The 13,346-nt window shown below is 43.0% G+C and overlaps 1 protein-coding gene across 1 annotated transcript in view; it reads left to right on the top strand.

The window, feature by feature from the left end:
• ERGIC3 (ERGIC and golgi 3) overlaps positions 1-13,346 on the top strand; it is an 834,442-nt gene that overhangs the window by 336,617 nt on the left and 484,479 nt on the right. The window contains exon 7 of the mRNA XM_069652225.1: positions 3,307-3,364. Coding sequence (XP_069508326.1) covers positions 3,307-3,364 — 58 coding nt within the window. The remainder of the gene's footprint in view (positions 1-3,306; positions 3,365-13,346) is intronic.

The following is a 13,346-nucleotide window of genomic DNA, read 5'->3' as shown; positions in this document are numbered from 1 at the left end:
TTCCTTTAGGAGGAAGCGCCACTTGCCTAGACTGCCCTGAACACATTCTCACAGAGGTAAGACAAGGTGTGACTTATTACGGACCCAGGTCCGTTCTTAACTCCGTTTGCATAAGGACGCTATAGAGTCCTGCGGCTGGCGACGTGGGTAGAGCTAATTAGCTAACCACTCTGCCGTGTCTAACCGGAGGTTCAGGTATCTCCATCTGACCTCCGTTGCTCCCCCATACACACAATTCAGTGACTCTCACAAGTGTTGGTCAGATTTCAGATGACTGCTGGTTCACAACCTGTATCCCTCATTACGCTACCCACAATGCAGAGCGGTTTTCAGCTTTTTCAAGGGCCTGGGTAGGTAAGGGTCAAAGACGAGACACATAATCGGTAGAAACAAAGCCTGTAACATCTCCCATACTAGGATAGAGAAGAGTGTGAAATATAAAGCAAGGTCGCAACTGAGTTGCACATTTTAGGGTTTGTGTATCAAGGTACGGGTTGAGACAGGACAATATTGGGACTCTCATCCAACAAATGTTCTTAACAATTGTACAGACCACATTCTTCCTAATCCCTGTTTGATACTACACTACTCGTGTTTTCTTAAATCAGTAGGGAGCAGGGATGCACTGCTTTAAAATTGTGCTGGCCAACCGATTTTCCTTTTCCTTTTTCATATAAATAGGCAAGGTACTTTCCCTCCGGTATCCTTGGATAATCACAACAGAGATTTCAGAGACAAACATTTACACCAACCTGTTTCTGACCAGACTATGCAGCGCATAAGAAAACACTGACGCAATTACCTGTGTTTGCTACCTGACGACTTTCAGCTGGCTTTCTTCTGTACCTGCTCTGTCAGACCTCCTCAAGACTCTGGGCGCTCCGGACAGTTCTCCTCTCTGGCAATAATTATCTCTTCTAGGTCCACAGGGATCACTGGGAAGTACGCCGGTGGCCCATGGACCCGGCCGCAGAGCAGCAGGAATCCAACATGTAAGGCACCAAACCTGTGGTGGAAAAACTACCCTTGACTATTCAGGTGGATTGGTGAACAGTTTATTAGTAAAAAGCAATAACAGGACAAAAACAAACGAACAGCAGTAGGAGACTTCCACGCAACTCACCCACTCCCCTCCCTCCATGCACCATTCGGTTATACCCAAATTAACACATGCATTTCAATTGAAGGGGTGGCCCGGACAGGGCAAGGAATCATTCTGAAACACTGTTACTAGCAGGGAACAAAGCCCCACTATACAAGCCTTTGAAACCAGCTGCATCTTTTCACGTTAGTCTGTGTTGTCAGAGAGGACAGCATATTGTGTTTTGAAGGTGAATATATTCCTTAAAGATTCACACACGCTCTGAGGCAGGAGAGAACGCTTCGATTATGATGACTTCCATCTACTAATGCCGCTTTTCCTAAGAAAGCAGCAGCCCAAAACACACTTGCATATGCCAAAAGGGTAACTAGTCAGAGGCGAGAGATGTGAAGGCTAGCATAGCTACACAGTAAGCGTAGAGCATTCTTTGCAAAGACATGTGCGGTAAAGTCTCAAGCCTCACCTTACCTCGAGCAAGAAACAGTGGTCTAAACATGGCAATTTGCATTGTCTGCTTAATATTATAATGCAGTAATGTACAAGGGGAGTACATAAAATGTTTCCAAACTTTCCCCCACAGTCCTTTCTACTGAGGGTCCTAACACCATCTTATAACGCTTATCAACGTTGCCGTACTGATCCTATTGACCATGCTCTTCCTCGAAAGAGTGATCTCGGCTAGAACTGGCTTCCTGCAGAAAAGCTCTCTTGGTATTGGAGCCATGTTACCAATGTTCTACCACTACCGTGCTGATTGCGCTTAAGATTCTTATGAGACTTTTGCTCTGTCATCCATGATGATAATGCTGCCATTCCGACTCACTTCCCCATGCTCCATGTGGCTGTAATATTGCAAGGCTTCCATACTAAAGTGTGCAGATGAGGCACAACCCCCCATCGCACAGTTGATGAATACGGGTGGAAGGCAGGATCACAGATTGTGAGCGCATGTGCAACCTGTGTGCTGCGTTACACCTCCAAAGCAAGAGACGCACTGCAGTCGCCGAAGGTGAAACAAGGACCCCGGTCTCAGGCTATGAACCCATGCACTTAAGCAGTGTGTCCATGCCACATAACGCTGCGCGTCTCTGTGATCACAAATAGTAGCAGCTCCATTGCTTGCTGTACAAAAGATTACTCGTTAAAATCAAAACCTAAAATTAAAATCACATGAACATGATTCTCATCCAGGCCGCTGCACCCTCCGTTTAGCTGAAGCCTATCGGATAAATTCCTTCAGTAACAAGACACCCAAAAGCACAAAACAGTGCTGCTCTGCCGCTTGAACGGCATAGAACCAGCAATGGAGACCCTAGAGTTAAGCGACTATCAAGAGGCTGGTTGGGCAACTTTGGCCACATGTCTGTTTATTATGTACCTACTGTTTTCCGTTGTGTCGATGGGAAAAGTAGGTTGTTTTGAAATTTTAGCTATGGTTAAACTTGTTTAAACTTGAGCTGCTTAAGTTTCTAATAAAGTACGAGAGTACGAGGCCAGAATAATGCTTGCCTTCGGTCTTTCTAGTATTCTGGTATAAAACTTCTAGATTAGTTAGAACCGATGTGAAAATGTACGATGGACATCTTCACTGGGAAATATTGAATGTGAAAATGTAGACTATGCATACTTAACATCATAAATAGTACAAAAACCGTGGATCTGCATGCTGCATGTAGAATGCCGCTGGTGAAAAGGCAGGATGTGGTTTTCCTGTTTTCTCTGTGTTTTTTCTTTTGGTGTTTTTTCATTTTTTTATCCCTCCACTTCACGTTTCACCTGGTATGGGGATGAAAAAAAAATGTCAGTCACCGTTTTACTCACTGCCATTTTAACGCCATCATGACGACCTGCAATAAAATAAATAATACAGATTTGAAAGGAGACGGAATCTTTCTTCATCCCAGACCATGCATCTTCGCTTTATGTGCCCTTCCATGACTGAAAATCCCCCATCCACAGTACTCAAACATTGATCCCTATTTTAAATACAAATGTAGTATTTTTGAAAGACTGTTCTCCTCCCTCTACCCTATTTTAATGGATTCTGTTACATAACTTAAAGTTTTAATAAATATTTTCTGATTCTCTTATTTTTCTTTTCATGTAACATTTATTCATTGTGTATAGATTAGTTTCCTGTTTGAGCAATTATTGTGATTCCTAACCTTGCATTCATTCAGCTTTTTGAATTCATTTTTTTGCAGGTGGCGGGGAATTTTCATTTTGCACCAGGAAAGAGCTTTCAACAATCTCATGTCCATGGTAAAGTTGTATTTATTTTCAGAGGCGAACACAATGCATGAATTCTGTATTGACTGTACTCTAGATATAACCTCCACATTCCCACATTCCCATTTGAAATATGTATATTATGCATTCTTATGTCCAGCCACTACCATTGACATTTTATAACGCTACAACACAGAGATGGCAATCCTAACTACCGCCAAGTCTGGTCCAATCAGAGGAAGTTAGCATTTATATTTGTTTATTCAGGGTAACAAGTGCCTCACCAAGAAACACTTACAAAGCTGTACGCAGTCACAGAGAAATCCTGACTCTGGTGCTGTGCACTAGGAGTGGGGATAGTGAGTAAATAACTGAGCGGTGATAGGTAGAACATGTTACAGATGCCAGACACAAAACGGAGCAAAGAGTATATGCTCCTAGCTTAATCATTTGATTGAGTATAACAGTGGTACATACAATCAAAGTAATACAGGTATACGTTTCTAGTTTACTGAAAGTATTACATCCATAATATAAGGATGCAGTTAGATATATAATTGATGTAGAGCATGAGCTATGGAAGAAAAGAGTCACACCAAGGCCACCAATAGTGGCAGAAGGGTGCTATACAAGAACCACTTATATTAAATATGGAACATATAGGAACAGAATGTAACAAAAGAAAAACCAAACCAAGCTCCTTATCAATGTCATTAGTGGCATAAAGGACTGACGATGATTGGACCTGCATTACATTCATTAGGTAATATTGGAGAACATAAATCATAGTTTGTAAATGGTTAAAAACAGCAACGAATGTCTAGAATTGCAATCAATAAAATTGCATTCATTAGTTCTATTGCTAAAGGGCTCAAGGTGGGTATAGAGCGAGAGCTGCAGGATACAGAGAAAATACTGGAAGCAATAATGAAAAAAGAAGGCACCTCACAGGAGGAGGCAGAAGGTGCGAGCCAGTTAAAACTGGCTTGCTGGGAGCTTTGGGACAGGCTAAGCAACTTGAATTACAAGAAATATATTGAAAGACAACACGCTGGAGGGGACAAACCAGGGAGGCTGCTTGCGTGGCTATATAAAAACTAGGCACCAAGACCAGCAATTAGAGAGATAACGGGAGGGGCGGGACAAGTCTGGAACACCCAGGAGATGGTGAACGAGAGATTCCTTCGATTTTATAAACACCTCTATGCAGATACGTGGGAGAATACGGAGAGAGAGACTCAGGAGATCCTAGGGGACAGATGATTGCACATATTAAGCGCAGAAGATAGAGAGAACTTGGAAGCCCCAGTTACAGTGGATGAACTAGAAGCAGTGGTGATGCATCTACCCATGTGTAAAGCCCCAGGCACAGATGGGCTCCCCAGCAATTTTTATAAAGCATACAGGCAAGAGATTCTTCCCCCGCTACTGGCAATGTTGAATGAGGCATACAAGAAAGGGAGACTGCCGGAATCTCTGAGAGTGGCGGTAATCCTGCCGCTCCTTAAACCGGACAAGCCAGCCGTAGACAGCGGGTCGTATAGACCACTATCAATGTTAAACCAGGACAACAAAATCCTCACGTCAGTACTAGCAAATAGACTTAAGCTGGTGATAAACAAACTGATACACCCGGATCAAACTGGGTATGTCCCAGGCAGAAATATATCTGACAACCACAGGAGGCTTCACCACATTATAGAGCAGATGGAGGGCGACCCAAACGAAATAGAGTAATCTCGCTAGATGCAGTTAAAGCCTTCGACTCGGTCAAGTGGCCATGGCTGATGGCGTCTTTAAAAGAATATGGGATGGTACCTGGGTACCTGCGATGGGTGAAAATGTTGTATAGCTCCCCTACAGCCAGGGTAAAAACCGGAGCGATAATCTCCGATAAATGGCAACGAAGTAGAGGCACGAGACAGGGCTGGCCGTGGTCTCCGATGCTGTACATCCTTGCATTAGAGCCGCTGGCAATTTATCTGAGACAGCAATATAGTGAGATAGGAGTGCGCACCAAAGGGGGACCGCACCTGATATCACTGTATGCAGATGATATGCTCCTGTACCTACAGTACCCGGAGGAGAACTTGCAATACATTCTAGAAGTGATAGAGCGCTATGCAGCTCTCTCTGGGATAGCGGTCAACCCCATAAAATCGTGCATGTTCCCCTTGGGTAGATACAAAGGCATTCCACAGAAAAACCTACCAACCCTGCAAATAGCCTGGCAGACCAGAACGTTCAGATACCTAGGGATCAATATTCACCATATGGTAGAAGATGAGCATAAGTATAACACAGAGAAAGCAGTGGAAAGCATCAAGAACCTAATGGAGTTCTGGGCGAAGCTCCCCATGGCCATGGTAGGGAGGGTGGCCTTGCTTAAAATGGTGGTCTTACCTAGGCTACTACATTTTTTCACAAACATCCCACACAAGGTGCTCAGGCACATCTTCGCCGAACTACACAGTCTAAGCAGAGGTTTCCTATGGCACAACAATAGAAACAGAGTGGCCCTGTGGAAACTACAGAATGCGAATGACAGAGGGGGGATAAATCTACCAAACTTCGAGATATACCACCTGGCGGCGCAATTACAATATGTAGCTAGGTGGTTGGCGGAAGACGAGACAGCAGAATCCAGAAACTGTTGAGGGATGAGAGTGCCCCATACTTTCTACGAGAACTAATATGGCTACCCAAGTCAGAGATGCAGGGGAGGCCGAGATTGCTAACACTGGGCTGGAAAATTTGGCATAAAGCGTGGCGGGCCATGGGAGGCCCGGCCCGTGCTCCCCGCAGGCGCCACTTGTGATGCTATGCGGTGCAGATAACCAATTGAGGAAAGGAATCCGAAAATATTGGGAGCCGGTGGGCCTAGCTACCCTGGGGGATATCTGCCAAGAGGGGGAGGCCCTGGATTTTCAAACGATAATGGACGAAACTGGGATACACGCGGGACAGCATATTACATGTAGTAGAATAGTCAAAAGGGTCAAAGAAACGTGATCGGAAATGGCGCTAGCAGAACAACCGGATACAGCCATAGAAATGATGTATGACATGTCGGAGGGAGGGCATGGAATATCCCGGTTATACGAACATTGTCCAGAGTGAGAAAAGAGCCGCTCCAACTGAGGCGGGACTGGGAGGAGGAAGCGCGAGAAACCATGCAGGATGGGCAATGGGAGAGAGCCCAAAGATACCACAAGAAGGTGTCCAGAAATGCGAGGCTGCAACAAATCCCACGATACGTCACCCACAGAGCATACATGACCCCACGAATGATTGCTAAATTCGGAAACACAGAAGCACAAAAATGCCCCAAGTGTGGTGAGGTGGGAGCAGGGATGATCCACATGTTCTGGGTGTGCCTGGAGGTGGGGAAATTCTGGGAGGAAATTAAGCACAAGCTATCTGAAAAGGGAATCAAACTAGACGTGGAATCCATATGGGCATGTATGCTGGGGCGATTCATCAGGCCACGTAATCTGATAGCCGTATGTAAACTCAAGGACCTAGCATACATACTGGCCAAAAGGAGAATTGCCATGAGCTGGAAAGCCGCCCATGGACCCAGACTAGAGGTATGGTGGAAGGACCTCCGAAAATGGACAGACGCCGAAACAGTGGTAAGGTATGAGGCGGCTAACAAAGGGGAAGCGAAGATGGGGGACCACTGATAGAATGGAGACAAATGATAGCCTTGTTGCATGGGCCCACCGAGGTGGACCCCAGTGACGACGACACGCCCGAGAAAGAGAATTAATCCTGGGTAGTGAGAGTCCGAGGTATAGGGGTTAGAGCTCTAGTTATAGTGGAGGGAGGGGGGGGGAACATAAAGGAGAAACATGTACACTATACCTGTAACCGAAAATGTCGGGAGTGAAAGTTATGATTAGTTTGTTGTAAAAAAAAAAAAAACTATTTAAAAAATATATATTAGTCCTATTGACCACAGGTATTGGTTGATAATTACATGCATGACAGATGCTGGATAAAAGAGACCCAGCTTTCCAAGAAGCTGTTTTCTTGAGAATTGAGTCTATAGATGACTGTTTCTTAACTGGCAATTGAAACCATCTCTGTTGCAAGGTATTATACAGTGGAGACCTGCTACTCTCTCACAGTCTTAGGAATCCATACTTTAGATGTCATCAGGGCCATGGGGGATCCATCTAGTCACATGCTAACCTGATATCACCACTTCTGAGAAATCATGCCAAGTGGCACACCCTCATTGGTTAGCAGATGTAGGCCTGTACATCCTTTAATCATGCCAGACAGTCAACTGGCGTTTTTAGAGGTTTTCACATTTCCAGATTATATGAATCAAGTTGATCCTTTCTGTTCACAACACCCACCATTTTGGCAGACTTGTATAATCTAGTTTGTGTCCAATACCAGTCTTGTAAATTTCTGAATTTTGGAGTTTTAGCCTGACTTCCCTTATATTCTCTATGTGTTTATATTGTTAGGGACCATTGTAAATCAGATAATTGCCACTGGAAGTTTAGTTCCCATTTTTCTAAATGTTTCACTTGCAATGGTGCATTGTGTGTCTTATCTCTCAACAATGCTTCTAGCCAGGAGAAAGAATGTTTTTCTTGTGTTACGTTTGAAGTGAGTGGGGAAGATCTAATGTCCCCATTGACCTTCGTTAGTGCTGCTGCCCGACGGTGCCGCATCTGCAAGTATCACTAATATTCTTCCCTCTGTACATTGAAATTGGGTAGCCATGTCTATCATAGGAGATTATCGTTAAGGACAAGATCTTGCATTCGATTAATTCCACACTTTATCCATGGGACCCATAAAGAGTTGTATTGTAGATTTTAAGATAAGTGTTCCTTCTGTAAGTAGCTAGGGGTGTTTCTTTGAAAGACCTCTGTGCCCTTTCCCAGAATTCTACATTAGTTCTGATAATCGGGTGATGTATATCATGGGAACGGGTGTTAAAATTTCCATGATCATCGTATGCATCTTTCAGGAGTTTTCTCTTTTGTCGTCCGAATAGGTATATCATAATTAATATGAGAAGTTGGTAGTATTTCATTGAGTTGTGGTGCTAAAAAGTATACTTCTATGTCTGGAAGTCATAATCCTGTTGAATCTGCTCCAATGTAGCACTTTGTCATACCAAGCATAGGCTTGGAGTGCTCCCAGATGAATTGTATAACATTTTTGACAAATATTGACCACAGTTCCTCTGGGGGGCAATGGGAGCATACCAAATCCATAATTCATTTTGGAGGCTATGATAATTTTTATACAATCGATTTTACCCCACATAAATGTTGAATGATTAAAATGTATACTGCAAAATCTTCTATGCGCGAGTCTGACAACCAACCCAATTCCTCACTTTTGTCCCTGCTGATTCTGTAAACGGGAAGGTAGAGAAGTCTCTTATCTGTTCTCTGATTAACATATTTAGTTGTACAGGTTTTTTGGGATTTTGGATGGTCAACATAATGCAAGGCCTAAATTGGATTTCAAAAATCTATTTGTAGAGTTTGCTCATTAAACATTTTTTGATTAGCAAACAGACCCATTTGATTAGCAATTATGTACTAATAATGTTAATGTCAGCAGAAGTTATTTGTACCCAAGACATGAAATTAGCAACAATGCAGCAGTTTTGCATACCGATGAAATAAGACATTGAGAGGTTTCAGGCCTTGCAGATTCTTTAAAATTCAGCTAGACCTGCAGGAGGGGTAGTGTAGTTTACCTAATCAACTGAAGAGAAATACGCCCGGCCTATAGCACCGAGGACAACAAATTAAAAATGCGATTTCTGTAAAATGGTCCACGTCACTACATACCCACTTTACGTTTGGCACACTGCTGCCACCCAGAGGCCAACCATGAACAGTGAAACTTTTATTTGACATTTACTGGAAAGTAAATGTTAAATAAAAGTTTCAAACATATCTTGTAAATGCTACTCGCCCTTCATAACATCTACTCGACTATGCGAGGGGGCGAAAAAACTGTGAGCCATAGATGAGTGTCTGTAAAATGTAACAGGTTAGCTGTACGAATTGACACAAATAGGATATGATAAAAAGGCTCTGAAAACAGTTTGGCCAGCTGTCTCCTGCAGGTTGTAATATATAATACAATCATAATCACAAAGTAAAGTGAGCTCTGGAGGCTAACTACAGTGTTTGGTATTGCAGTAGATCTGTAGATGTACAGACTGGATGGAACTATGCATCACTACTTTGCGTAAGCGTCTAGTTCGCTTTGTGTATTGATTATGTAAGTAGAGTAGATTGCGTAGCAGGCAAAGAACTGGGCAGACTAGGTTGAATGTTTTAGTTTGTGGTCATCTCACTTTCAGGGTACCTGGTATAAAGCAACAAGGTGATAATATAGAATGTCAATGAGTATGGGTTTGGTCATGGGTTGAGCACCAGTTGCAAGATGTATGCAACCTGCAGGTTACAGAACTGGGTTTGCCATCAAAAGAATTTGATCATGTTCATTTTCACTCATCAATATGATGCATCTTCCCCCAACAAAATGAAATATAGTTGACACTATGAAATTTAGATACACAAACCTAAACTTTTATGTAAAGCATGGAGATGATGCAGTGTTTTACAGTATCAATACTGTATGTATGCGTTATGCAACAACTTACATTTTAAGAATGGAATTGCATTACTGTCTTTTTAAAAAAATATAAAGTTGACACATACTGGTCTTTGCCAGACAGGATATAGAAAGCTTAATAAAAGTATCATCCTGATTACTTCTGGTTTGCAATTATTTAAAAATATTCTTGCCTAGCACTCCCACAAATGCCTTTGGCACTTAAGAGTGAAGGGGATGATTACGACTGCACTTTCTCTCTATTAGCACTTGAAGTGACCAGAGAGTAGTGTGTGAAGAGAGCACAGAGGGCAAGAGAGGAATGCAGGGTGAGCCATGCTTTCATTGAAGAGGGCAATAGCTAACTTTGCTACACAAGTGCCCATTTGATTAGCAAACCTACAGAATTGCATAGCAATTTGCTATTCAACACTGCTTATTTTATGCCTTGTAATGTCGTCCACATACAGCTACAGCATGACTGATGGATTCCCATCTACTGGGAAAATGCCCATTATTTTTGGGGAATTTTAGGAGCTCTAGCAAATTGAATCTGCCCTTAAAGTTAGATCTGCTAAACAGTCTCCCTTTCAGACAGCTGTGTGTTTTGTAACTTATTTTTGTGGGTTTGTACCAAGATGGGCCTGCTGGTCTTTGGATCAGTTAGAGTGGCTTAGGAGGGAACTCACCAGCAAAAATTACAAAAGTAGTTTAAAAAGGAGTGTAGACCAGGCAAGAAGTAACAATATTTATTCTGGGCTCAGACACCGCTGGGAACGTAAACTTCCAACAGAACGCGGAACAGAACTACATGAAAAGTGCTGTGAAAGAAACGCCCAGAAGCCAAAGCTTTTATAATCATACAAACTAATTAGCATCAACTCATAGTGCAACATTAGGATAGTCCTCCATGTGAAGCTGATTGGCAAAGTCATATAATTCCTGTATAGAAGGACATGCATTATCTTGAAATGATTGGGTCCTGCAAACCTTACCACACCACCCTTGGCCCCCTCTGTGATGTCACAGTCCAGCCCAAAATTCCCACATCATAGTGCCAAAAACATTGAGACATTTGAACTGACCAGCGGATCTTTATTCATCTGCCGTGGGTCATCTCCATCCATTTCTCTTGGAAACACAACTGATCATGTCACTGTAAGAGCCTTGAAGGATTGTAAAGCAGCGGTTTTTAAATGTTGCATCTTAAGAACTCTGCAAACCTCTTGCCATGCTGAGATGCGTAAGGGGCAATTTGAAACCGCCATGGGGCACTGCTAAACAGTCGGTAGACCAGTTTTCATTAAATTAGTATGCTGAATTCTAAAATGTTTGTGCATTCACTGCCTTTCGCCGTCACACATGAGCTTCACTTCCTGACCTTGAAAGTATCAAAGGCTGTTGGTGTTGTGTTCGTTTCTTACCATACAATCCTGGGAACGTGTAATTTGCAATGTGCTACCAGTCTCTGCAGCTAGGAAGCGAGTTGATAAATGTGAATGCTCTGAGGCCTGTTTACAGTGCCTCGGTTTAATGTTAAATGCATATACTTACCTAAAACCTACTTTTATCGCCCACATGTTATTTGCTTGAAGCACAATTATTTAGGGCATTCTCTAGCCTAGTGCATAGAAAAACGTGGCTATCCATGAAGTCCCTCTTCCTTTTTAGTGGGCTAATCCCGCAGCTGATAAATGTGTGCTTTTTTGCCACGCTGAACTTGCATTTTTACCACATTAGTCCCCCCACTTGTATTGATCCATCAATAACTAATTATTTTCCTCTCCCCAATCCCCGCTCTGCTATTGTCTTTTTAGGAATCCATACTCTTTTTAGTCTAGCCACCTTCCTTCCAATCTTCAAATGGTCCCTCTATGATGATACACCCTAGCCCATCCTTATCCATGAACTACAGTAGGCCTCAAAGTTTTCCACGTCAGTGGATTGTGTTGTTACCCAGTCAACTTCATCATCAATTTTCTCATCCTTGTTTGGTATGTTAGTGTGCTCCTGTTTACCATTTACCCCATCAACATTCTGTGGCAGCATGAATTTCCCTCTCATTATGTTAGTATAGAGTCTAAAAAGAGTTTTGCCAATGCAGAAGGTGACAAGCATGAAGACCAACATGAAAATGCTGTCTAGCCAGTTGTTTGACTGCACCCCACTAACTTCACTTGTCATCCTTTTGTGGAGTGTCTGTATTTCACTGATAGCTGCTTTCAATGTTTCATTTGCGGCTTCTCTAATCGGGCACCACCGTGCTGCTTCTGAACTTGGCGCACACTCCTTCTGTAGCAGTAAGAAGGTACATACCTATTCTGTAGAGCCACTAACATACTGCTCTCAACTCTTCCTTTACTGCATTTAGACCTTTTGCTGTTGAATTGGCCAGTTGCAGCAACTACCTGGTCTGCTGGAGCGATTTAGCATTGGCTGCAACTTGTACACCCGGAAGCAGTAAAGATGTGAAAGTGGCTGCCTTTGAAAATAGTTGAAACTCATCAGGAATAGCGCACACATTTTCAGTGCTCTTTACGGACCAGTAATATCTCCTCTTTCTGCTTAGTAATGTTTGCCCTCGCTTTGCTGCACCACCATTCTCTTTAGCTTGAGTGACTGTTCCTTTAGCACAAACCCCATGGCACTGATGTTTCGGGGCACCACCAGGGCAGGACTCTGCACTGTAACGATTGCACAAACCCCATTCCAATCAGGCAGAAGCTGGGCGTAGGCCTTCGATCCACATGCCCACCAGAGGTCCATAATCACAGCTGTCCCCTGCCTCAGAGCCGCACTCCTCATCACCTTGGCACAGGGGGTGTTAATTCCCAAATGACTGGACCCACTTGACCTGAAACACAAAGGATACCATGTGAAGCTCTCGATGTCAACTGGTTGATGAGTTTTACCAAGCCAAGTTAATGCATGTACATATGTTCCCCAAATTCCCCTGCAGCTAATATTTACTTTGGACATGACATTTTGTTTGAATCCCACCAATCCTTTAGCACGACATTACATTATTCCCCATCCCATTGGCCACCTTACCACACTGCTCCTTTTATTCTCATTAATGGTCTTGTATGACACTAGGCAATGCTGCGCCCTTCTTTGTCTATGCACTGCAGTAGTTTGTGATCATTTATCCCCCTTTTAAAGCCTTCTGTTATGTATTACAGTATCTTTTTTGTTTCTATTTTTTGCCATCCTGTCAATTGCACGTAATCTGTGTACACCTCTTGCTGTTCATCCATCCGCTGGGCAGAGACACTCGTTCCTTGGAAGAGACCCCTAGTTTTACAGAGTGATGGGTGCATTAGCAGAAATATTGAAGTAAAGGCAAGCCCAATGTGCAGCTTCAAATTATATGTAAACACGTCCAATTTTTGAAACCAAGAACATCTGC

Source organism: Ambystoma mexicanum, chromosome 3p (genome assembly GCF_040938575.1).
Source record: "Ambystoma mexicanum isolate Mex_15411 chromosome 3p, UKY_AmexF1_1, whole genome shotgun sequence".
NCBI lineage: Eukaryota > Metazoa > Chordata > Amphibia > Caudata > Ambystomatidae > Ambystoma > Ambystoma mexicanum.
Note: the sequence above shows the minus strand (reverse complement) of the source record. Positions and strands in the feature narration are given on the sequence as shown.